The sequence below is a fragment of the Hibiscus syriacus genome, unplaced genomic scaffold, assembly GCF_006381635.1.
Source record: "Hibiscus syriacus cultivar Baekdansim isolate YM2019G1 unplaced genomic scaffold, ASM638163v2 tig00111810_pilon, whole genome shotgun sequence".
Taxonomy (NCBI): domain Eukaryota; kingdom Viridiplantae; phylum Streptophyta; class Magnoliopsida; order Malvales; family Malvaceae; genus Hibiscus; species Hibiscus syriacus.
Genome location: NW_024063186.1, coordinates 2,360,092 through 2,385,274, shown reverse-complemented (window position 1 = coordinate 2,385,274; position 25,183 = coordinate 2,360,092). Strand labels below are relative to the sequence as shown.

The following is a 25,183-nucleotide window of genomic DNA, read 5'->3' as shown; positions in this document are numbered from 1 at the left end:
AATCGATAAGCATCTCCTTAGTCTTGGTTTCGAAAAAAGTCCAAGTGAGCCAACACTCTATGTCAAGCATTCAAATGTTGATATTTTAATCATTTCCGTTTATGTAGATGATATCTTAGTGACTGTAAATAATGATGTGTTGGTTCGAAACTTTAAGGAAGAAATGATGAAAGTATTTAAAATGACAGACTTGGGAACCATGGCATATTTTCTTGGGATGGAGGTAAGACAAGATCATCAAGAAGTCTTTATTTGTCAAAGAAAGTATGCTAAAGAGATCTTGAAGAAGTTTCACATGGAGAATTGCAAGTCAGTAAGTACTCCAATGAATCAAAAAGAGAGACTTTGCAAAGAAGATGGTGCAAAAAAGGAACAAGACCTGACATTTTGCATGTTGTAAGTGTCCTCGCCAGATTCTCCCAAATTGGTAGTGAAGAAAATTTTATTGCTGCTAAACGACTACTGAGATATGTCAAAGGAACTATTGACTATGGTGTCATGTTCAAACATGGTCAAGAATTCAATTTTCATGGATTCTCTGATAGTGATTGGGGAGGATCCTTAGATGACATGAAAAGCACTTTAGGATATTGTTTCACGATTGGTTCAGGAATGTTCTCTTGGAGTTCAAAGAAGCAAGATATAGTGGCTTAATCCACTGCTGAAGCGGAGTTTATAGCTGTTACATCAGCTGTAAATCAAGCCTTATGGTTGAGGAAGATTTTGAATTATTTATGCTTGGAGAAAATGAGGAGCACATAAGTGTTTGTGGATAACCAAGCTGTCATTGCAATCTCCAAATAATCCAATCTTTCATGAAAAGAGCAAACACTTCAACATTAAACTTTATTTTCTTAGAGAAGTCCAGAAGAATGGTGAAGTTTCTTTGCTCTACTGCAGCACAAAAGACCAGCTGGCTGATATATTTACTAAGGATCTTCCAATGAGAAGGTTTGAATCATTGAGAAAAGCTTTAGGAGTTTGCAGCTACTGATTTAAGGAGGAGTATTGGAAATGTCCCTAGTGGCTGCAACTTATCCTAGTTTTTAGGAGTTTGTTATGCATTTTACTTAATCAAGTTTAGTTGATGTTTTTAGCTAAGTAGTTTCCATGTTTTATGTTAGTGGTAGTACATGAAAACATGGGTAGAAGTTTCAGCTTATTAGTTATTTGTGATGTATTTAAACATGTTTTTACTTGAATGAAAATTATGTCTTTCATCTCTTTCTCTTTTTACTACAAAGACCAACAACCCATACCCTATAACGTGGGACACTAAAAGTGGGATAACTTCCATTTACCACATTGCATGCGGTTGGCATAATGCACGAACCAACATGCAGTTAACACATTCTCCTACTTGGTTCGTGAAGCCTATGAGTACTTAAATTCAAAACTAATGCATGAATCATAGCGATATTTCTTCTTAAAATTGAGTTATATCTTCTATGTATCACAATGTATCATATCTCAATACTTAGCCAAATTTCTTAATGAATAAACCCAATGTTTATTCTTAGCCCAAACTTTAGTGATATTTCTCGAAAAATTAAAATTAATGTGCACACAACAAAATGAGAAACAACAAACTTAATAGAGTTCAATAAAATCATTCATACAACGAAAAATTATAAAGTGGAAACAAGTCACATAGTGACAACATGATCCTTAAATTTATATGGTGGCATGCCTTTAGTTAAAGGATCATCTAACATATGCTCAGTGTTAATACACTCAATGACCATTTTTTTAACACGTTCCCTTATAGCTATATATTTAATACCAATGTGTTTACTTTGAATTATACTCTTGTTATTCTTAGCCATAAAGATAACAGCAGAATTATCACGATATATCAGTAATGACCTAGAAACCGAGTCCACAAGTCTAAGCTCATAAATGAAACTCCTTAGTCATACTCTATGTGGGGTAGACTCAAAATACAAAACGAACTCAGCCTCTATAGTGGAAGTAGTAATTAAGGTTTTCTTGACGCTTCCACAAGATATAGCTCCACTGGAAAACATAAATATGTATCCTGATGTTGATTTACGTGAATCAACACAGCCAGTAAAGTCTGAATTGGAGTAGCCAGTAACCTCCAAACTATCTGATCGTTTGTACATAAGCATATAGTCATTTGTCCATTTCAGGTACCTTAAAACTTTCTTTGTAGCTTTCATTTGGTCAATACCTGGATTGTTCTGATATTTTCCCAACATTCCAACAACAAATGCAATGTCAGTTCTTGTACAAACTTGAGCATACATCAAGCTTCCAACAACAAAATCATACGTAATATCTTTCATTTTTCCTCTCAAAATCGTTCTTCGGGCATTGGTTCAAATGGAACTTATATCCCTTCACGATAGGAGCAACACTAGGTGAACAATCTTTTATTCGAAATCTTTCTAAAATTTTGTTGATATAGGTTTCTTGAGATAGACCTAAGATACCTCGATGTCTATCACTATGAATCTTAATGCCAATGGCATAAGATGTATCACCCATATATTTCATATCAAAATTTTTAGAAAGAAATTGGTTCACCTCATGTAGCATACCCCTATCATTTGTTGCAAGTAAAATGTCATCCACATATAGGATAAGGAAACAAATTTTTTCTCCCACTGGCTTTCTTTTATATCCAATGGTCCATGATGTTCTTAACAAAACCAAATGAAAATATAACTTCACAGAATTTTAAATACCACTGTCGGGAGGCTTGTTTTAGTTCATATATTGACTTTTTTCAACTTTCATACCAAGGGTTCATCATCACTAGAGGAGAATCATTCAGGTTGTTTCATGTATACCTCTTCCTCTAGGTCACCATTGAGAAATGCATCTTTCACATCCATTTGTTGTAACTCAAGGTCAAAATGAACTACTAATGCTAAAACAATGCGTAAGGAATAATTCTTGGATGCTAGACTAAAAGTACCAGTGTAATCGATTCCTTCACATTGAGTTAATCTCTTTCCAACGAGTCTTGCTTTATATCTTTCATTGTTGCCCATTGAGTCTTTTTTTTAAAGATCCATTTACATTCAATGGTTTTACACCATCGGGAAATGGTACAAGATCCCAAACATTGTTACTTTTCATGGAATTCATCCTATCTTCCATAATATTGTGCCATAATTTCGATTCATTGCAACTCATTGCTTGTGAAAATGACTCAGGATCAATTTCAACTCCACATTAAAGTCAGACTCTTGTAGATACACAATGTAGTCACTAGAAATTGTTGATTTCCTTTCTCTAGTAGATCTCCTTAATGTTGAATCAACATTTTCTTATGGATCATGTTGTTCAAATGGTTGTTCGATAATTTCTGGAATTTCTTGAACAATTTTATCTACTTAAATATTTCAGTGGCTTGTGGAATTTCATTGATTAGTTGTTCAACATCTGGTTGTACTTGAGGGGTATTTTGTACGATAATCAATCTCTCACTTGAAGTGGAAAATTGATTTACATGAACTTAGTCCTGAGGTAGATCACTCCCACTGATTGGGTCATACTCGATAAATTTTACATTTCTTGATTCCACAATTCTAGTGTTATGTGATGGAAAATAGAATTTGTATCCTTTAGACCTTTAGACGTATCCACTGAAATACCCACTAATGGTCCTTGGATATAGTTTTTTTTCTTATGGGTAATAAATTCTCACTTCATATAGGGATCCTCATATGCGTATATGTCGCAAACTTGGTTACCAATCTTTAAATAACTCAAAAGGTTTCTTTGGGACCGCCTTAGTTAGAACTCGATTTAACATATACAAAACCATTTTAAGATCTTTAACCCATAAATACTTAGGTAGGTTAGAGTTACTAAGCATACTTTGCACCATATCCATTAAAGTTCAGTTTCTTCTTTTCGAAACACTATTTTGATCAGGTGATCCTGGCATGGTGTTTTGGGAAACTATATTGTGATCTTTCAAAAACTTCATAAATGGACCAAATGCTTGTCCATCTTCGGTATATGTACAATAATACTCACCACCTCTATCAGTTCTCAGGATCGTAATTTGCTTATTGCATTGTTTCTCTATTTCAGGTTTGAAAACCTTAAAGGCTTCTAATGATTCGCCCTTATGATGAAGCATGTAGAGATACATGTATCTTAAGTAATCATCAATAAAAGTGATGAATTATTTTTTAACTTTTACATCCATATCAGGACAACATATATTAGAATGGATGATTTTCGATATGGTTGAACTCCTCTTGGCCCCTTTCTTTGACTTGTTAGTTTTCTTACCCTTAATGGAGTCTATACAAGTGTCAAAATCAGAAAAATCTAAGGTACTAAGTACCCCATCTTTTATTAATATCTTTATCCTGTCAATAGAGATGTGTCTTAATCTCCGGTGCCATAAAATATAAGAACATTTATTTATAACACAACATTTAGAACCAGTTTGAATGTGCATAACATTATGAATGACATTTCCAATAATTTCTGATTTATAAAATAAATTGAATTCATTGTTTGAAAAAAATTAAAAAAAAATAACTCAATGGTGCAAGTATTGAAATAGAAATTAAATTTCTATAAAAATTTGAAATATAAAAAGCCTTTTCTAAAATTAAAACAAAGCCACTACTAAGCACTAATTCTCAGGACCCAATAGTTTCCACATGCGATTGCATCTTATTTCCTGAATAGATGTATCGCTCATCTCCAACTGGTTCCTTCAGGTTTCTTAATCCCTGTAAGGAATTTGAGACATGGATTGTAGAACTAGAATCAATCCACCATGCGTTATAATTAACATCAACCATATTTGACTCAAAGTAAATGAGTAAGATTGATTTACCTTTCTTCTCAAGATAGCCCTTGAACTTGACACAATCATTTTTTAGACGTCCATTCTTTTTACCAAAAAAAAACATTTGGACTCTTTCTTAATGTCAAATTGAGGTTGAATATTAACCTTCCCATTTGGCTTGCCTTGGACTGATTTCTTTCCCTGAGTAATTGTCAGTTGACTCTCTCCCATCAAGCCTCCTCCTAATTACACATGGTCAAAAGTTCATCGATAGATCATTTATCCTTATGTGCATTATAGGACATCTTAAATTGCCTATACTGAGGCGCAAGAGTGTTCAATATAAAATGCACCAGGAAAGAGCAGACATTTCAACCTCCAATGCTCTAAGTCGAGATGATAAATCTCATATCTTATTGATGTGATCACGTACACATTTCACTGTAGTGAGCCTTATGGATGTGAACCTCATAATTAGGGTGCTAGTCAAGGATTTTTTAGAAGTTCCGAATTGCTTTTCAATAGCCATTAATAGTTCTGGTACATTCTCATAATGCTCAATTGAGCCACGAACATCAGCAAGAACCTTGCTCTTGATGAACATAATGCTGAGATGATTAGATCACTCCCACATTTCATATAGAGCAAGATCAACTTGAGTGTTGTTTTCAGTGATATGTGGCTCAGATTTCCTTATGCCATAGTCAATATCCAAACACCCCAATTGAAGAAAAATACTTTCCTTCCATATCTTAAAGTTCTCATTGATTAATTCAGGGATATCTACTGTATTATCAAACATATTCACGTGTTGTAAAACTGCAAGAAATAATGAACATTCATGCTTAATAAAAAATTTGAGGCAAACATAAATTAGAATTTACTAATACAACTTATGTAAACAATGAATATAGTGACATAAAAATTGTATGTGGGCTAAATTTTTAATTGGATTAGATCAATTTTATGATAGAATTAATTTTTATCCCCTTTGATAAAATTGTTATATTCACTTTCATAATTCTTGTGGGTAACTATGCAATGGATCTAATAATTTTATCTTAGTAAATTACTTAATAGGATTTAATACCTAAGCTTTATTTATGTGATTTTTAACTTTAGTAATTTTTTTTAACTAAAGATGTTGTGGCTAGTCTTTAACTAAATAAAATTATGTAAATCACTTAGCCAAATATTAATCTTAATTTTTATTCAAATTTGTTGCTAATTCATCATGCAACATTTTATATCTTTAGTCTTAATGAGATCATTACCATAATAAATCATTTTAATTAATTAAAATTGTTGTGGCTAATTCTCTAATTAAATAAAATTATTTAGATCTATAGACATATCATATAAGGTTTTATTGCTAAATACTTTATGCAATAACACTAAAGTTTCATGCACATAAAATGTATGTTAATAATGATATAATTCACATACATTCAATCATAATTTAGGCACATAAAAATCATACAATGTTTTTAATTTTTTTTCATAAATTATTACAAACAAAATTAATTTTAGAAATCACCATTTATAAAATCCAATGATTTTGCAACAAGTTTGCAACACAAAATATCAAAATTTTAAAATCAAAATAGACATTCATCATATTTTGAGAATTTCACAACTTTAAACGACAAGGCAGAGATTTAACCATGTTCATGATACCAAATGTTAGACATGTTTTTATACATTGAGCATAGTCGCAGCGGAAAAAAGATCGATATAAATACCTCCAGCAATTGTCTACACCTTAAGTCGAAATCTGAAATTTGATTGCACCACCTTCAAATAAGTCGAACCACCATTAATCATCGTCAACCACCACGAACCATCATCGAGCACTTTGAACTTAGATGCACAAACGCTAGAATACCCAAGGATATTCCAAGCAATCAAAACCTCACTAGATGGTTTATTGCTTTCCAACTCTCTGAATATGAAAATGCTTTAGAATAATTTGTTTTTAGTGGTTAGGAACCTTGGCTACATGGGTATTTATAGGTGTGATTCATCGTCAAAAACCACCTAAAACCAACCGCCCATACCCTATAACGTGGGACACTAAAAGTGGATAACTCCGACTTACCACATTGCATGCGATTGACATAATGCACGAACCAACGTGCAGTTAACATTTTTCATTCAAAAATGGAGCTGGACTGAACCATTGGAGATTTGAATGGTTTAAAATACAATTTTACCATATACAAACCGACAAAGCCATGGTATTATCCAAAGCTTCATCTGACCAGTTCTTGGGTTTGCAAAGTTGATAGGCTTCATAAGTCACAGATTTCATTTAACCATTACTTCTAATTTTTTTAATAGTATAAGATTATTTTAAAGTAATATTTGTTTAAAATTTTTCTTAATCATTGATAATGCGTACACGTGCAGACGCAGCTGCTTGAATCTAAGACCTTAAGGGAGGACAACACTCTTTTTAACAATTGAAGTCACTCATGAGTTCTCCTTTTAAATGAATGCATAATGCTAAAATAACCCCAACATTTATCAAAATGAACATTTTGGCCATTTTTAGTGTTTTGGTCTTAACATTTCATTTTGGGGTGAAAGATCCCTCTATTAATAGAAATTGTTAGTTAACAAACATTTAACGTTCTAAAATATGTGTCTTTTTACCTTAAAATGAAATTTTATGGACTGAAATGTTCTAGGAAAAGGAATTAAGGTTAGAGTGATAAGATGAAGCGTTGTGTCAAAATACTTAAAGAAAGAATATTAACTAAATAACAATTTTAATTAACGTTGGAATTAATTTTTACATTATGTCCTAAATGAAATACAAATATTTATCTTTTGAACCATTTTTACACTATAATAAAAATCCATTTGTTCAAATTCAAATCATTCATGAATGTACTTTTAAGTATTAAATTACAGAATTCAAAAACATGTCATCATCGTTAATAACTAATCAATTTGGTTCTCAAAATCAAAACTAAATCTTTAAATTTTTTTCAATCAATTGGTTGGATATTACAAAAGAATGCCACCACAAATGTGAAAGAAGAAAGAAATGAAGGGTCTGTTTGATACGGGTAAAAGAAATTTTAGGAATTTATTTTCCTATTTTACGGTGTTTGGTAAGGGTAAAATATGCTGTCAACGTATTTTGTTTTCCAAGTCAACTTTTGCTTTCACTGTTATAGGTAAAATGTTTTACCATCACATTTTTTGGTAAAGCATTTTACCATCTTCTTCAACCCTAAACTGTTCCATTTTCTTCAATCTTGAGCTGTGAGTCTTTCCTATCTCGCTTGTGACATTAGTATCGGCATCTTTCACGGTGAGTAGATTTTCGGTTTATTTTTATTTTTGTGACAATTTTTTTCTTTTCTCTGCAAAGTTTTAAAATTTCTTGTGTTTTCGAAGACGCGGCTTGAAATCAACAAATGCACACGAAGGAATGGTGTCCACATAAACTTGTGAAAGAATTGATGATGGCATATTCCAAAAATAAGCTCCATTTGATACCCAGGAATGGGAAGAAGCCGAAGAGGTGTTTCAAAGGGGTTTCAGCTATTTCAAGTGCAGTGACCAATCTAACCGGATCTTCAGAAGAGTGTTTACAATGTGGTTTTAGATCAAGCTGCTTTGGTTAAACAACAAAAGGGAAAAAGAGCTTTGGCTTTGGAGAAAAGAGATGGAAAAACCGATGGTTCGCTATTAGAATATCTTAAATTTATATATTTAATATAATTTTGGTTTAATAATATTTTGATTTATGTAAAAATAAATATTTAAATTTAAAAAATATAACAATTTATTAAATATTTAATCAAATATGGGTCGAATTAAAAAAATATAAGTATGTGTTCTCAAATTTTTGGTGTAATTAAAATTTAGGTCATTGTAAGTTTAAATATTAGACAAATTTAAATTTGTCTTTTGAGTTTTTTTTTTAATTTAGGGTGAATACAAGTAATAACTGTATAAAAGAGTTTCAACTATTTGACAGTAAACACTCATATCTCTACATAAGTGCTTGAACTCGGGACCTCAAAGATAATAACAATCCATTAGTCACTAAGATCACTTTGTTCATGCTGAATTTCGAGTTTATATATTTAATAAGTTTTTATATTTTTCTAAAATAATTTAATATTTCAGCCCAATCAATTTTTAATTCTAGCTGTCTCTGGGTGTGGTGAAGTTTGTGCTGAGAATGCCAAGACTTTCTGTTTGGGTACTTGGCTTCCACTTCTGCTTTGCCGTTTTTCTGCTCAGTTTCAACTTGTCTAAACCTTGGTTTTACTCCTTAGAATTTGGTTGTTTGGTTGCCGAGAAAAGGGTGAGAAAACTTAAATGAAAATTCATATTTACCAACCTCTATAACACCACAGAAATAATTTTAATATGAAGCAAGAGAGTTGGAGAGTGTTACTGTGATAATTACTACTTAAAATTCTCCTTTTTGCTTAAGGTTGTTCTTTGTTTGATCAAACTACTTCAAAGATTTTTAAACTGCAACTCTTTAGGATAATAAGAACATGAAAATGAATCTGGGGTCGATGGTTCCTGCAGACACGCTTCCTTTTAAGTTTAGTACTCAAACCATAGCGTTTTGTTATCTTTTATTGTATCTTAAGTTAAGGCCATGAACATGGAAATTGCATCGAATCGTAGCATTTGCATTCTATACTAGTATCTTAAGTTGGGTCCATGAACATGGAAATTGCATCGAATCATAAAATTTGCAACCTTTTATCTTACCTCGAGTTCAGGCTTCATAAATTTGTCAGTTGTTTCTTTCCAAATACATTACTTACGACACCAAAGCGTCGGAGAACTGTGTGAGCGATTTACAGTATGTATGGTGGAATTAAGCAAGCCCAGGGACTGAGTCCTAGCTTCGGAATTTCTCCTATTCTCTGGTTGTATGCTCATTTGCATTGAAAAGAAAACGAATTGCAATGAAAAATACATATTGGAGACATATAGTTAAATAATAATATTGTTTAACATGATGTATTACTATTTATTTTTAGTTCTATTAAATTTTTTTTTTTAGTTTGTTCATCAAGCTTACACATTATAGTATTATATTTAAAATTTTATGGAATATAGTTTTATAGTAATCAATTAACTTAAAAATTATTTAATGAAATAATAAAATCTAGTTTTACAAAAAAAATCAAAAGCATGTTTATAGGAAAACTTATCAAACAACGGAAAATGATTTACACAATATTATTCAAACACATGAAAATAATTTTTGAAATTTGTTTATAAAAATGTATTTTGTTTTCCAAAATTCATTTTTTAAGAATATTTTAAGTCTATCAAATAGACTAGCAGTATAAATTTCAAAAACAAAGGATGCCAGTATTTTAAGGTGAAAGAAAACGAAAGACTTGATATATATATATTTATATATATTGAACTTGTATAATTAAAATATTGTCTTTGAATTTTGATTTCAATCATTATTAATCCGTTCATTGGAGTTCGAAGCCTGTAAAACCATTAAATATTTAGTATACCATTTTACTTCTCATACTTAATCACTTTTCTTCAACTTGACTTTTCTAAAATATAATTTTATTGCAATTTGTATTTAGGAATCATGCATAAGTTTGTTTTGATTCCATTTGCTATTTTTTTTTGTTGCCCTTTAGTTTCAAGGTTTCGTCTTGATTAATCTTGATCGACTCAGGTAGTACACCTGGTTTTGGTGGATAAGTTTCTCAACTGGGATTTTCTACATACACAATGACTCAAATCTGAGACCTTGCTTAAGCGATATTAAGCTACTTATCACTTAAATCAACCCTCATTGATGATTCCATTTGCTATTTAATTATTAATCCAAGGATGTTTTAAAATTAAAGGAATAAATTATACATTTAGTATCTAAACTATCAGTTTTGCTCCGTTTTAATACTTGCACTTTCAATTTTTTAAAAAATATACCTAATGTTTAGTTTTCATTTCATTTTAGCATTCACCATTAAAAATTTAACGCGTTTAGTACCTAAACTATTAGTTTTGACCTATTTTAGTACCTAACCTTTCATAGTTTTTCAAAACTTAACGTTAAATTTTGAATATGGATACTAAAATGAAATAAAAACTAAACTTTAAATATGATTTTAAAAAAATTAAAAGTTTAGGTAGTAAAAAAGACCAAAACTGATATTTAAGTATTAAACACATAATTTATCCAAAATAAAATTAAGAAAAGACGGTGCTAGCATTTGAGCTTTGTTTTAGCATTACTGATAAATCCATTTTTTTGTGAACAAAAGAAATAAGCTACAGATGACTAAGCCTTTACTGTCAACGTGCAGTCGACAGCTTCCTGTTGGATTAATTCGATCACTTCCAGTGGTGGGGTGGAGAATACCATATGAACCTCTCCTCTGTTGCGGCAATCTTAGCTAGTCTATCTGTCACCTTATTTACAGTCCGGCTTATATGCTTCAAAATAATGTTCAAATCTCTGTTAATCAACTCATTCACTTGGTCTTTTAACATCCGAACAACCTCCAAACTATCTATTTCCACCGTGATTTGTCTCTCTCCTAGATTCCATTTTGTTTCTCAAGTCCTAGCATATGGATTCATATTCTAAAGTCTTTTACTTTGTCTTTTAGTTTATTAAAAATAACAAAACCATTTCTAAAAAGGGTTAAATATCTAGTTGATATATGGGATATATTTGATTTTTTAATGTCACATATATAATTCTTTTTTCTTAATTACATATACATGATATTAATATGGTGAAACGTTAGTATTAAAATAGAACACTCAAAATTAGTAGATCACTAAATATGTAGTTTACCTTATTTGATATATATGATGTGTAAATTTTATTTTTTATGTTTTTTATATCTTAGAGTTTAAAGATTTAATCTTTAATATTTAAAATTTAAAATTTAGGGTTTGATTTTAAATTTTAAGATTAAAATAAATAAAATATATAATTACATTATATGTATATGAAATAATAATTTTTTATATAATTAAAGCATTACAACGAAAATATTACATAAATGGTAGGTTGAGATTCACATAAACATCAAAAAGATGTTTAAATTTAAAAAAAAAAAATCTAAATATACCAAATCGTAACAATAATAAAAACAAAATCTCACATATATATTAAAAAATTCCTCTTTTTAAAAAATTCCAACGAAAACTCAAGTCTTGAGCTAAAATTCAGGCTTTTGCCCTCTTTGAAAAAGTCATAATTTTTTTTTTGAAATAAGGTACTTTGTATTAAGAAAGATAATAAAGTACACCACCTGAAGGACCTCATTACAAAACCTCTCTAATCCTAAATGAAAGAAAAAGAATGAACCTTAATGTGGTTAAAATCAAACACACATAACACAATTATATGGTTCAAACCGAATCCCCCTACCACAAGCTCAAATCTAACACATAATAATTAACACAGTCAAGCCAACAATATACATAGAGGACACACTGAGTACCATACACAAACAGCAATGCCAACGGCATGAACCTAATGGCACTATAAAACACCAGGACAAACCCAACATACTATACTTGGTACAAACCATTAGAAATCACGTTGCAAAACTCTTGCACTTATCTCTCCTTCCATTTATATTCACCGAATCCCCGTCTCCCTCTGCTGTCTTTCTGAACAAAAAGAAAGAAAAAAAATCTCTTTTCTTTTTGTTGTTTCGTTCATATTTTTGCAGTGACAATGGTTGAGCCTGCAACGGCAACCCAAACAGCAGCACCAGCCGTGCCTCAGATGAAGGATGAGCTTGACATTGTGAATTGTGACACCAACTATACGAAACCTGAACTTTCTTGAGATGTGGAGGACATTCTCTCAGCCCTACCATCTCATCGTTAATCAAGATGATCATCCTTCCAAGACCATCAAGGTCCCTGATGGTTTTGACTATGAACTTAACAACAGGAATGATATTAACAGGATTCTGGGTCCTAAGGCCTCTTGCATTTCCTTCAATGACTCTGCTTGCCGTTGCTTTGACTACATGGTGTCTAAGAAGAAGTATATTTTCACCATTGATGACTGTTTTGTAAGTTCTTTTTCTTTCTTATTCTGATGTTTTAGATTCTGGGTTTTTGTTATCTTAGTCTAATTTTGTATCTCTACATTTTTATTAATTGCCTCATGATTCAGGATATGAATCCTCTACGGACTGTAATGTTTGCCATATCTTCATAATTTGAATTGATTTTTGCATTAGGGAAAAGTCTTTCTTGATTTGCTTAGAATGTCTCCAGTAGTCTTCATCAGTTTCATTTGGTTAAAAAATTTATATCTTTTTCACATGGAATGCACATCTAGCAGCTTAGTCCATGCTGTATCGTGGAAATATATGTTTGTGATTATTAAATAATTAGTTGCAGCGAGATCTACAGCCACGAGATTCTAAATTCTTGGATGCTTGTATCTGTGAATCAGTGATCTAGAAATCAAGATCGAAACAGTTAATTATATATGGAATTATTTTTGCATCTCATTAACTAATTCTGATTATAATGGTTTGAAATGATGAGGTACTTATGTGTCTCCGGTAGATTATCATCCTTACCAAACTCTGCATATTGTTTATGTTTTTAGGTTGCTAAGGACCCATCCGGCAAAGTAATCAATACTCTGGAGCCACACATCAAGACAGAGGCAGATCCAGGACAAAAATTCAGCATATCTCAATTCTCACAAAACTAAAAATAGGTTCTTGATTTATGGGCTTAAGGTTTGTTTTTTGGGCTTGATCTCTTTTTTTAATTTTAAATAGGATATTAATTTTTTTTCTTATAATAAAGAGAAACATTTATACACAATATTAAGGGTGACACTTTATTAATTAAAAAAAATACTAAGTAGACAATTTTGAGGGGTTGTCTGGGATATCCAGAGCAACTATAAGGTTCACCCCTGCATCAATAACCTGCTGTCCCCATCAACTCCGTTCTTCTTCAGTACTTTGTATGATCCATATAGAGAGGGTGTTGATTTTGCCCATGGGTATCTGTTCAGTCTGCGCGAGGGTGTTCCAACTGCTGTTTCTCATGGCCTTTGGCTAAACATCCCGGATTACTATTGTCATATCCTAATATGGGGTTAAATTTTTTCAGTTTAAAATATGTGAAATGTTATAAGGTTTGATTGACAAATAATTGTTTTATCATACTATTATTTTATTAACCATATTAAGGGCCACTCAATAATAGATCTTTTTTAAAGTAATGGGCAATTTATTTTTAAAAGAAAAACTTGAATGAATATAATAGAGTAGGTAGAAGTGGACAAATTGGATGAGATGGTATTAAATTAATGATAATGGCAATGTATGAAATCCTTTTCTTCCAGCTTTCACTTTCGGCTAGAATCCAACTGTCGCAGCCATCCCGTTCTTCATGGCCTTGCCTACGACTCCTTGCCATCTCAGTATCTCACATCGTTTCTAACTCAAAAATGGCTTCTCTCAGCTACACTCTCAAAACCCATCTTCTTTCAACCTCAAAACGTAAACTCCAAACCCGAAAATACTCCACCAAGGTTCTCATGTATCTTCAAGAATCCGGCCATCCATCGTCGTTGTAGGTGTCACTGGCGTCGTTGGCCAAGAATTTCTTTCCGAACTCTTCGACCCCGACTTCCCTTACCATTTCCTCAAGCTCCTTGCCTCCAAACGCTCCGCTGGTAAGCTTGTTTCCTTCCAAGACCACACCTTTACCGTCCAGGAACCACCACCAACAGCGTAATCACCATCGTTCGACATTTGTTCTCAAAAATAATAAATACCCGAGGTTGTCTTTCTTCTCTCCTCAAGTATCACTCAGGAGAAACCCATGTACAAAGCAAAGTCGATGGCATGCGAGACAGCCATGGCTTCTGCTCTAAATATTCGAATAGAGACTAGCGAACAGGAGGGGAACACGACATTTCATATAGCTACAAGCAAATCTCGCTTGTAATAATAGAGAAAGTGCGCATCAAACTATAGCTACCAATGAAAGAAATGAAGAATAGCAAGTCACGTGGTTGGTAGTTGTTATTAAAGTAAGAAGGTGAAATTACAAGGTAAGCCATCCAAGTTGTTAAAAGCTCAACATTGTCTCTTAGCTTTTATATTGTTATGATTATGGCATAATGGTTTTATTAAGATCGATTTAGTCCCTAATTTTAGCAATTAAAAAATATAATAACTCCTAAAGTTTTTAGTTTTAACAATTGGGTCCCCAAATTATTAGTTAAATTCTAATAAGTTATTTTTATGGTGAGAAAATTATTTGAAGTCGTATTTGTACGATAGATTGTCAGTGCTCGTTAGAAAAATATTGGAAGCTAGAAATCAAGTTGGTGAGCGGGAATTCAAGAGTAATATTTTGGGTTTTGTTGACGTCCTAAGTCCGATTCCGAAGTCTGTTTCGCCAAATTCAAAACCGGTAAGTTGTTTTTCACCGATTAATCACATGATTCGATCTGTTTTTCAGAATTAAGCTCCATTTTTGATGAAATTTTTGTTGATATATATCTGAGGAATTATTGGAAGATGATTTCAAGATCGAGGGCATTTGAATGGAATTTAATGGTCGATCAGTATGGCACGAAAATCGAGGTAATACTTTACTACCTCTTTATGCTTTATGGAACATGTGAATATTGGTAAATGCATGAATAAGATAATATTGGTCTCATACGTGTAGTTAATTAATTTCTACACTCAATCCGAATACAATAAAAATTCAGTAACTGATTATGGTTCAGATGACTTTTATAAGAAATTGATGGATTGTTAGAATTAAAATTACAAGTTCTGTGTATAGTGATAAAGGAATCAACTTGGATCTGTAACATATAATCTATTTCATCAAAGGTACTTGGATGGAAAATTATGAGAATATTCTGGTAGGTAAAATTACGGAAATACCCTTTTGTTGTAAGATGACAAGAATTGTCCCTGGAAGTTGATTAATAACTCTGAAATGATATATTGATCAGATAAAACTATATATGTGCATAAGAAATGCTAGTTTGCTTAGAAAAGTTGGATAATCGGTTTTTAACCCAATAGGGTTTATGTAAGATACTAGAAGTCTGTTAATCAATCATTTCAAGATCCGAGAATGTTCGGGTAAGAAATTAAGCATAGAATCTATTAACTATATTTATTTTCGTTAAGAGTTAATACCAAAAGTATCTGGGTGCAAAATTACGAAAATGCCCTTGAGAGTTGAAAATAGTCCAAGTTGACTCTGAATGAGAGAATAACATGAGAATTTGTTTTAAATCGAGAAATTACTGATTTGATTGTTGGGATCCTACCTTTGTATGGAAAATTTCTGAAAAATCGTTAGTAACATTTGAAAAGACATTTAACCTGGAAATTACCGAATTGAGTAAATACCTGAAGAATGAGTTATCGAAGGTGCTCTTTGGTCAGAATTGTTTGAAAGGACTGAAGTAAGTGATAAGATTAAATTAAATAATAAGATCGGTCATAAGGAAATGATGGAAATACATAGGATCTGTAAAATGACCAAAATACCCCTGGAATGGAAATGACTCAAGAATGTCACCAAGCTCAGGAATGAATCGATATACTCAAGCTTTGAAATGAATAGAAAAACGTTGAGCACCAAAATGCCCTTATGACCTAGAATAAGTAAATGTCTTGGATTAATTAAGAAATCCAAATAAACATGGATGTTGTGCTACTAGTAAAAGTTATGGAACGCAGCTTAAGTGATCAACCAACGCTAGTGCTATATCATTATCTGAATGATATAAGTACCACTTGAATGTTTGTTCATCTTCTCAAATTTGGATCGATCATAATTCTGGAAGTACTTGGCTCAGCTCAACTCTAGACCGCATACAGTACTAATAAGTGGGTATTTGTGAGTCAAATCAACCACGAATACCAGAATGACTTTATTATATGAATAAATTGAACTAAAAGAAAGTAAAACATGTATTTGAAATTCAGAAATGTCTGAATTATTCTGGAAAACTCTAAAGTAATCGGGATAGATTTGCTTACTAAACGAACTAAGTAACCTCAACGACTGAGGATTAAATAGGTGATGGATGAGTTTGGAAACACTGTTGAACTTACATGATGAATTGTCCTTATGGGTTATGAACCATGAATCAAGTACGTCTGTATTTCTCTATGTCGTTGAAACGTGGAAATGAAATAAAGACCGTTGGAAGATCTATTCAGCGATGATTATGGGGATGATCTATGGATCTGCATTATGGTATTAAAGAGTGAATACACTGGAAGAATAATGAATTGACTTGTTGACATGCATCAGTTTGGGAGTTGTGTGACTCGAGTTGTTTGATAATACGATCGATAGTCATAGATTATAAATGACTTGAATCTTCGATTCTATATTTTCATTTAAAATCACTTCGGTCATGTTTGAAAACACAAGTAGCGCATAATGAAAAGATTCTGAATACCTCATGTGGTTCAATTGGGTTGAAATCCTATGAATTCAAAGTATATTCCTAAATACCCCTGATTGTTTAGGTAATGGAATCACTCGCAGTAAATCTGAATTTAGAATTATTATGTATAAAGGTTCTTGAACGTTTTTCTGATGCACATGGAAATGTAGTGGAATTCTAAAGTATCAATCTGAAATGTCTGATTAGATCGGTTAGAAATTGATTCTCTTCAATAGGATCTCGTTCCTGGAATATGATCAAATTGCATAAGTTTTCTGTTATCCATACTGATGACTACAAAATACCTCTAATAAATATTGGGATTTCTCTAGTGTGTTCCTTATATTTTAATAAATTGTTTTATTGTTTTAATATGAGGTACATTGAAATTTATGGTTACTGTTTTATGGATGCACCAACTGAATGGTGATGGCTTATGGATTTGTATCACGATATAAATTATATCTTGGAGATACAGATTTGTAAAGTACAGCTCTGATCAAGCTGGAAAATTTTTATGGACCTAATGTGACTCTTAGGTAGGCTCTGCGGCCCTGAGATCATTCTCGGGTAGGCCTCGCAGCCCTAAGATGTGTTCTTAGGTAGACCCCGTGGCCCCAAAAATTCTTGGGTAGGCTCTCAGGCCCTAAGATATTCCCTTAGGTTAACTCTTTGTAAGATAATTTTAAAATACGAGTTTAAAAAGCTCCACTACAGTATGGTTTATGGGATTTTACTGAACTATCATTTGATTAGTGTACCTATTATGATTTTATCGTACTGATGGAACACACTAGACATCCTATTCGACATCATGAAAACATGATAGTATGAAAGGTTTCTTATGAACTGAGATTCATGGCTTCTACTCGATGAACTACTAATGGAACTGCAAATTATTCCGCAATTGGTATAAGTTTGATTCAATAAGGAAATTATGGCTTACCATTTATCTGCATGTCATGTAGCATCATCCGGTAGTTCTGTATTACTGAGCTTTCAGAAGCTCACTCTATTACTCACCATTGCAGGTTAAAAGAATTGAACCAGTGTAGTTATCGACTTTAGTAAGGGAGTTCTTCCGGCGTTGTTGCAGAGTATGGTACATGTGTTTAGGGGACATGTAATTGTATTTTGCTTTATATATGAGTATGAAAATCTATTTTACTTCTGAATACTGATAAATGATTTTATAAGTTGCATGTTTTAATTAAAGTTTTAAATTTTTCGCTATTTTTACAATGGGTCGCTCTGGTGGCCCTAATGTGACACTCCAGATCGGATCGGGCTATCTGCATCGGTCTGAGGGGGTTACATTTTGTGGTATCATAGCTTTGGTTTGAGTCAAAATTTTTCAAGTTAGACCGGCCGGTCGAATTTCAAGAGATGTTTGATCAGTAAATGCCCCTGGACTACAATCTTACCTCTCTGAGCCGGAACTCCAGGGTTGAGTCCCTATATGTAACGAGTAAACCTAAGTTTTTATCCGTTAAGGCTCTACCTTTGTATAAAGGAATACCAATAATGTTTATCTAAATTCTGTAAAGTATCTCACGAGCCATGTGAGAGTTTCTCATTTAAGAAATTCTGACCTGACTTCAGAAATAAAATTTGGATATGTTATCACTTTATGAGTATATTCTCGTAACCAAGGCTGAAATGATTCCACAAGGATAAATTTGTTCTGATTCTTTTATTAGGACTGAGAGAGAGTTCTGATGAGAATGTATACTCAACTGGTTAAGAATTAGCAGAGGATTGACACTTCTGTAAAAGCTACTGAAAGATATAAAAGAACAAATGGGAGTTTCATTTCTGCAATAATGTGACATGAATGAATTTCGAGGACGAAATCCTTTTAAGAAGGGGAGATTTGTCACACCCCAATATGGGGTTAGATTTTTTCGGTTTAAAATATGCGAAATGTTGTAAGGTTTGATTGACAAATAATTGTTTTATCATACTATTATTTTATTAAGCATATTAAGGGTCACTCAATAATAGATATCTTTTAAAGTAATGGGCAATTTATTTTTAAAAGAAAAACGTGAATGAAGATAATAGAGTAGGTAGAAGTGGACAAATTGGATGAGATGGTATTAAATTAATGATAATGGCAATGTCTGGAATCCTTTTCTTCCAGCTTTCACTTCGGCTAGAATCCAACTGCCGCAGCCATCCCGTTCTTCATCGCATTGCCTACGACTCCTTGCCATCTCAATATCTCGCATAGCTTCTAACTCAAAAATGGCTTCTCTCAGCTACACTCTCAAAGCCCATCTTCTTTCAACCTCAAAACGTAAACTCCAAACCTAAAAATACCCCACCAAGGTTCACATGTATCTTCAAGAGTCTGGCCATCCATCGCCGTTGTACGTGTCACTAGCGTCGTTGGCCAAGAATTTCTTTCCGTACTCTTCGACCCCGACTTCCCTTACCATTTCCTCAAGTTCCTCGCCTCCAAACGCTCCACTGGTAAGCTTGCTTCCTTCCAAGACTGCACCTTTACCGTCCAGGAACCACCGCCAACAGCGTAATCACCATCGTTCGACATTTGTTCTCAAAAATAATAAAGACCCGAGGTTGTCTTTCTTCTCTCCCCAAGTATCACTCAGGAGAAACCCATGTACAAAGCAAAGTCGATGGCATGCGAGACAGCCATGGCTTCTGCTCTAAATATTCGAATAGAGACAAGCGAACAGGAGGGGAACACGACATTTCATATAGCTACAAGCAAATCTCGCCTGTAATAATAGAGAAAGTGTGCATCAAACTATAGCTACCAATGAAAGAAATGAAGAATAGCAAATCATGTGGTTGGGGGTTGTTATTAAAGTAAGAAGGTGAAATTCCAAGGTAAGCCATCCAAGTTATTAAAAGCTCAACATTTTCTCTTAGTTTTTATATGATTATGGCATAATGGTTTTATTAAGATCGATTTAGTCCATAATTTTAGTAATTAAAATTATATTAACTTCTAAAGATTTTAGTTTTAACAATTGGGTCCCCAAATTATTAGTTAGATTTTAATAAGTTATTTTTATGGCGAGGAAATTATTTGAAGTCTTATTTGTACGATAGATTGTCCGTGTTCGTTAGAAAAAGATTGGAAGCTAGAAATCAAGTTGGTGAGCTGGAATTCAAGAGTAATATTTTGGGTTTTGTTGACGTCCTAAGTCCGATTCCGAAGTCTGTTTCGCCAAATCCGAAATCGGTAAGTTGTTTTTCACCGATTAATCACCTCATTCGATCCGTTTTTAAGAATTAAGCTCCATTTTTGATGAAATTTCTGTTGATATATATATGAGGAATTATTGGAAGATGATTTCAAGATCGAGGGCGTTTGAATGGAATTTAATGGTCGATCAGTATGGCACAAAAATCGAGGTAATACTTTACTACCTCTTTATGCTTTATAGAACATGTGAATATTGGTAAATGCATGAATAAGATAATATTGGTCTCATATGTGTAGTTAATTAATTTCTACACTCGATCCGAATACGATAAAAATTCGGTAACTGATTATGGTTTAGATGACTTTTATAAGAAATTGATGGATTGCTAGAATTAAAATTACAAGTTATGTGTATAGTGATAAAGTAATCAACTTGGATATGTAACATATAATCTATTTCATCAAAGTTACTTGGATGGGAAATTATGAGAATATTCTGGTAGGGTAAAATTACGAAAATACCCTTATGTTGTAAGATGACAAGAATTGTCCCTGAAAGTTGATTAATAACTCTGAAAGGATATATTGATCTGATAAAACTATAGATGTGCATAAGAAATGCTAGTTTGCTTAGAAAAGTTGGATAACTGGTTTTTAACCCAATAGGGTTTATGCAAGATACTAGAAGTATGTTAATCAATCATTTCAAGATTAGAAAATGTTTGAGTAAGCAATAAGCATAGAATCTCTTAACTATATTTATTTTCGTTAAGAGTTAATACCAAAAGTATTTGGGTGCAAAATTACGAAAATGCCCTTAAGAGTTGAAAATAGTCCAAGTTGACTCTGAATGAGAGAATAACCTGAGAATTTGTTTTTAAATCGAGAAATTACTGATTTGATTGTTGGGATCCTACCTTTATATGGAAAATTTCTGAAAATTTGTTAGTAACATTTGAAAAGACATTTAACCTGGAAATTACCGAATTGAGTAAATACTTGAAGAATGAGTTATCGAAGGTGCTCTTTGGTCAGAATTGTTTGAAATGACTGAAGTAAGTGATAAGATTAAATTAAATAATAAGATCGGACGTAAGGAAATGATGGAAATACATTGGATCTGTAAAATGACCAAAATACCCCTGGAATGGAAATGACATAAGAATTCACCAAGCTCAGGAATGAATGGATATACTCAAGCTTTAAAATGAATAGAAAATTTTGAGCACCAAAATGACCAAAATGCCCTTATGACCTAGAATAAGTAAATGTCTTGGATTAATTAAGAAATCCAAATAAACATGGATGTTGTGCTACTAGTAAAAGTTATGGAACGCAGCTTAAGTGATCAACCAACGCTAGTGCTATATCATTACCTGAATGATATAAGTACCACTTGAATGTTTGTTCATCTTCTCAAATTTGGATCGATCATAATTCTGGAAGTACTTGGCTCAGCTCAACTCTAGACCGCATACAGTACTAATAAGTGGGTATTTGTGAGTCAAATCAACCACGAATAACAGAATGACTTTATTATATTAATAAATTGAGCTGAAAGGAAGTACAACATGTATTTGAAATTCAGAAACGTCTGAATTATTCTGAAAACTCTAAAGTAATCGGGATAGATTTGCTTACTAAACGAACTACGTAACCTCAATGACTGAGGATTAAATAGGTGATTGGATGAGTTTGGAAACACTGTTGAATTTACATGATGAATTGTCCTTATGGGTTATGAACCATGAATCATGTACGTCCGTATTTCTTGATGTCGTTGAAATGTGGAAATGAAATAAAGACCGTTGGAAGATCTATTCAGCGATGATTATGGGGATGACCTATGGATCTGCATTATGGTATTAAAGAGTGAATACACTGGAAGGATAATGAATTGACTTGTTGACATGCATCAGTTTGGGAGTTGTGTAACTCGAGTTGTTTGATAATACGATCGATAGTCATAGATTATAAATGACTTGAATCTTCGATTCTATATTTTCATCTAAAATCACTTCGTTCATGTTTGAAAACACAAGTAACGCGGAATGAAAAGATTCTGAATACCTCATTTGGTTCAATTGGACTGAAATCCTATGAATTCAAAGTATATTCCTGAATACCCCTGATTGTTTGGGTAATGGAATCACTAGCAGTAAATCTGAATCTTCGATTCTATATTTCATCTAAAATCACTTCGTTCATGTTTGAAAACACAAGTAACGCGGAATGAAAAGATTCTGAATACCTCATTTGGTTCAATTGGACTGAAATCCTATGAATTCAAAGTATATTCCTGAATACCCCTGATTGTTTGGGTAATGGAATCACTAGCAGTAAATCTAATTTAGAATTTGTATATAAGGTCCTGAAAGTTTTCCTGATGCACATGGAAACGTAGTGGAATTCTAAAGTATCAATCTGAAATGTCTGATTAGATTGGTTAGAAATCGATTCTCTTCAATAGGATCTCGTTCCTAGAATATGATCAAATTGCATAAGTTTTCTGTTATCCATACTGATGACTAAAAAATGCCTCTGATAAATATTGGGATTTCTCTAGTGTGTTCCTTATATTTTAATAAATTGTTTTATTGTTTAACAGAGATAATGACTGAAATTTATGGGTTACTGTTTTATGGATGCACCGACTGAATGGTGATGGCTTATGAATTTGTATCATGATATAAATTGTATCTTGGAGATACAGATTTGTAAAGTACAGCTCTGACCAAGCTGAAAATTTTTTATGGACCTAATGTGACTCTTAGGTAGGCTCTACGGCCCTGAGATCATTATCGGGTAGGCCTCTTTGGTAGGCTCTCAGGCCCTAAGATGTTCCCTTAGGTTAACTCTTTGTAAGATGATTTTAAAATATGAGTTTAAAAAGCTCCACTACATTATGGTTTATGGGATTTTACTGAACTATCATTTGATTAGTGTACCTATTATGATTTTATCGTACTGATGGAACACACTAGACATCCTAATCGACCTCATGAAAACATGATAGTATGAAAGGTTTCTTATGAACTGAGATTCATGGCTTCTACTCGATGAACTACTAATGGAACCGCAGATTATTCCGCAATTGGTATACGTTTGATTCAATAAGGAAATTATGGCTTCCCATTTATCTGCATGTTATGTAGCATCATCTGGTAGTTCTGTATTACTGAGCTTTCCGAAGCTCACTATATTGCTCACCATTGCAGGTTAAAAGAATTGAACCAGTGTAGCTATCGACTTTAGTAAGGGAGTTCTTCCGGCGTTGTTGCAGAGTATGGTCATGTTTATGGGGCATGTAATTGTATTTTGCTTTATATACGAGTCTGAAAATCTATTTTATTTCTGAATACTGATAAATGATTTTATAAATTGCATGTTTTAATTAAAGTTTTAAATTTTCCGCTATTTTTACAGTAGGTCACTCCGGTGGCCCTAATGTGACACTCCAGATCGGATCGGGCTATCCGCATCGGGCTGAGGGGGTTACAATTATGCTCCCACTCAGGGGCGTGGCTGAGGGTGTGCAAAGTGCGTGATGGTGCAGGGTCCAAAAAAATTGGGGCTTCGAAATCGAGTATATATATAAATTGTTGCAATTAAGAAGCCCTAAAACATAGTGGCCAAAAAATAGGGGATCTTAAATCGAGTATATCATTAATTTGTGGATGCGGTTCTAACGATTCCAAAGGCACCTTGTTCTCCATGTGGGGTATGAATCTGGCTTTTGACTGTGAGTTGATCGGCCCTGCCATGTACTTTGGACTCATGGGTGATGGTCAGCCGATCAGACCCTATGACGACATGTGGGCTGGCTGGTGTTCCAAGGTATCATTAATTTTGACTCTTGGTGAACGTTATGAAGAAATTTTATAGTAGGCTAATCTCGATTGTTCAGGTGATTTGCGACCATCTGGGAGTGGGAGTCAAGACTGGATTGCCTTACATCTACCACAGCAAAGCAAGCAACCCATTTGTGAACCTAAGGAAGGAGTACAAGGGGATATTCTGTCAGGAAGAGATCATCCCCTTCTTCCAAAAAGCTATCTTTCCAAAAGACTGCACCAGTGTTCGAAAGTTCTACATCGAGCTGGCTAAGCAGGCGAAGGCTAAGCTTAGCAAAGTTGACCCTTACTTCGACAAGCTGCCCGAGGCGATGGTCACATGGATTGAGGCCTGGGATGAGCTCAACCCTACCGGAGCTGCGCTGCCAAATGGCAAGGCAAAGTAGAAAAACAAATCTTCATTAGTTGACTGAGTTTCACAGTTGTTTTCTATTTTCGTATTGTATGTTTACGTTTTTCGAGATTTTTTTCATGTATTTTCATTGACTTTTATGTTTTAAGACGTGACGGAATTAAAATGCATTACAAGTGTTATCTCTGCTTCCGTTTTGGAGTGTTCAATAAAATGTATGCATTACAGTTGTGTTTCATCACGATTTGTTTGGGTATGAAAGTAGAATTTTAAAATATAAAAAAATGGGATTTCTTTGAGCCCCATCCCAATTTTGTTTCCGAAATTAAAAAAATATAAAATTAAAAATTTCACAATTAGAATTTGTAGATCTCAACCTCATCAAGTATCTTATACTAGTTAATTGTAAGATTTTATAACTTGATTAATAGAGTACATTTTACTTGTTTTTGTATTATAAATATTATTTTTTTAGAAAAATACATTTTATTAGTTATAAAATATAAATAATTTGGTCCAGTGGGATAAGACACTAGATTCCTTAAATAAGGTTAGG

General features: G+C 33.0%; 1 protein-coding gene and 1 pseudogene across 1 annotated transcript; one reads left to right on the top strand and one right to left on the bottom strand.

The window, feature by feature from the left end:
- Positions 1-1,913: 1,913 nt before the first annotated feature.
- Positions 1,914-2,309, bottom strand: LOC120171059 (secreted RxLR effector protein 161-like). The gene has a single exon (XM_039178861.1). The coding sequence runs from the start codon at positions 2,307-2,309 to the stop codon at positions 1,914-1,916; it is 396 nt and encodes a 131-aa protein (XP_039034792.1).
- Positions 2,310-12,416: 10,107 nt separating this feature from the next.
- Positions 12,417-24,661, top strand: LOC120171071 (annotated as a pseudogene).
- Positions 24,662-25,183: the final 522 nt, after the last annotated feature.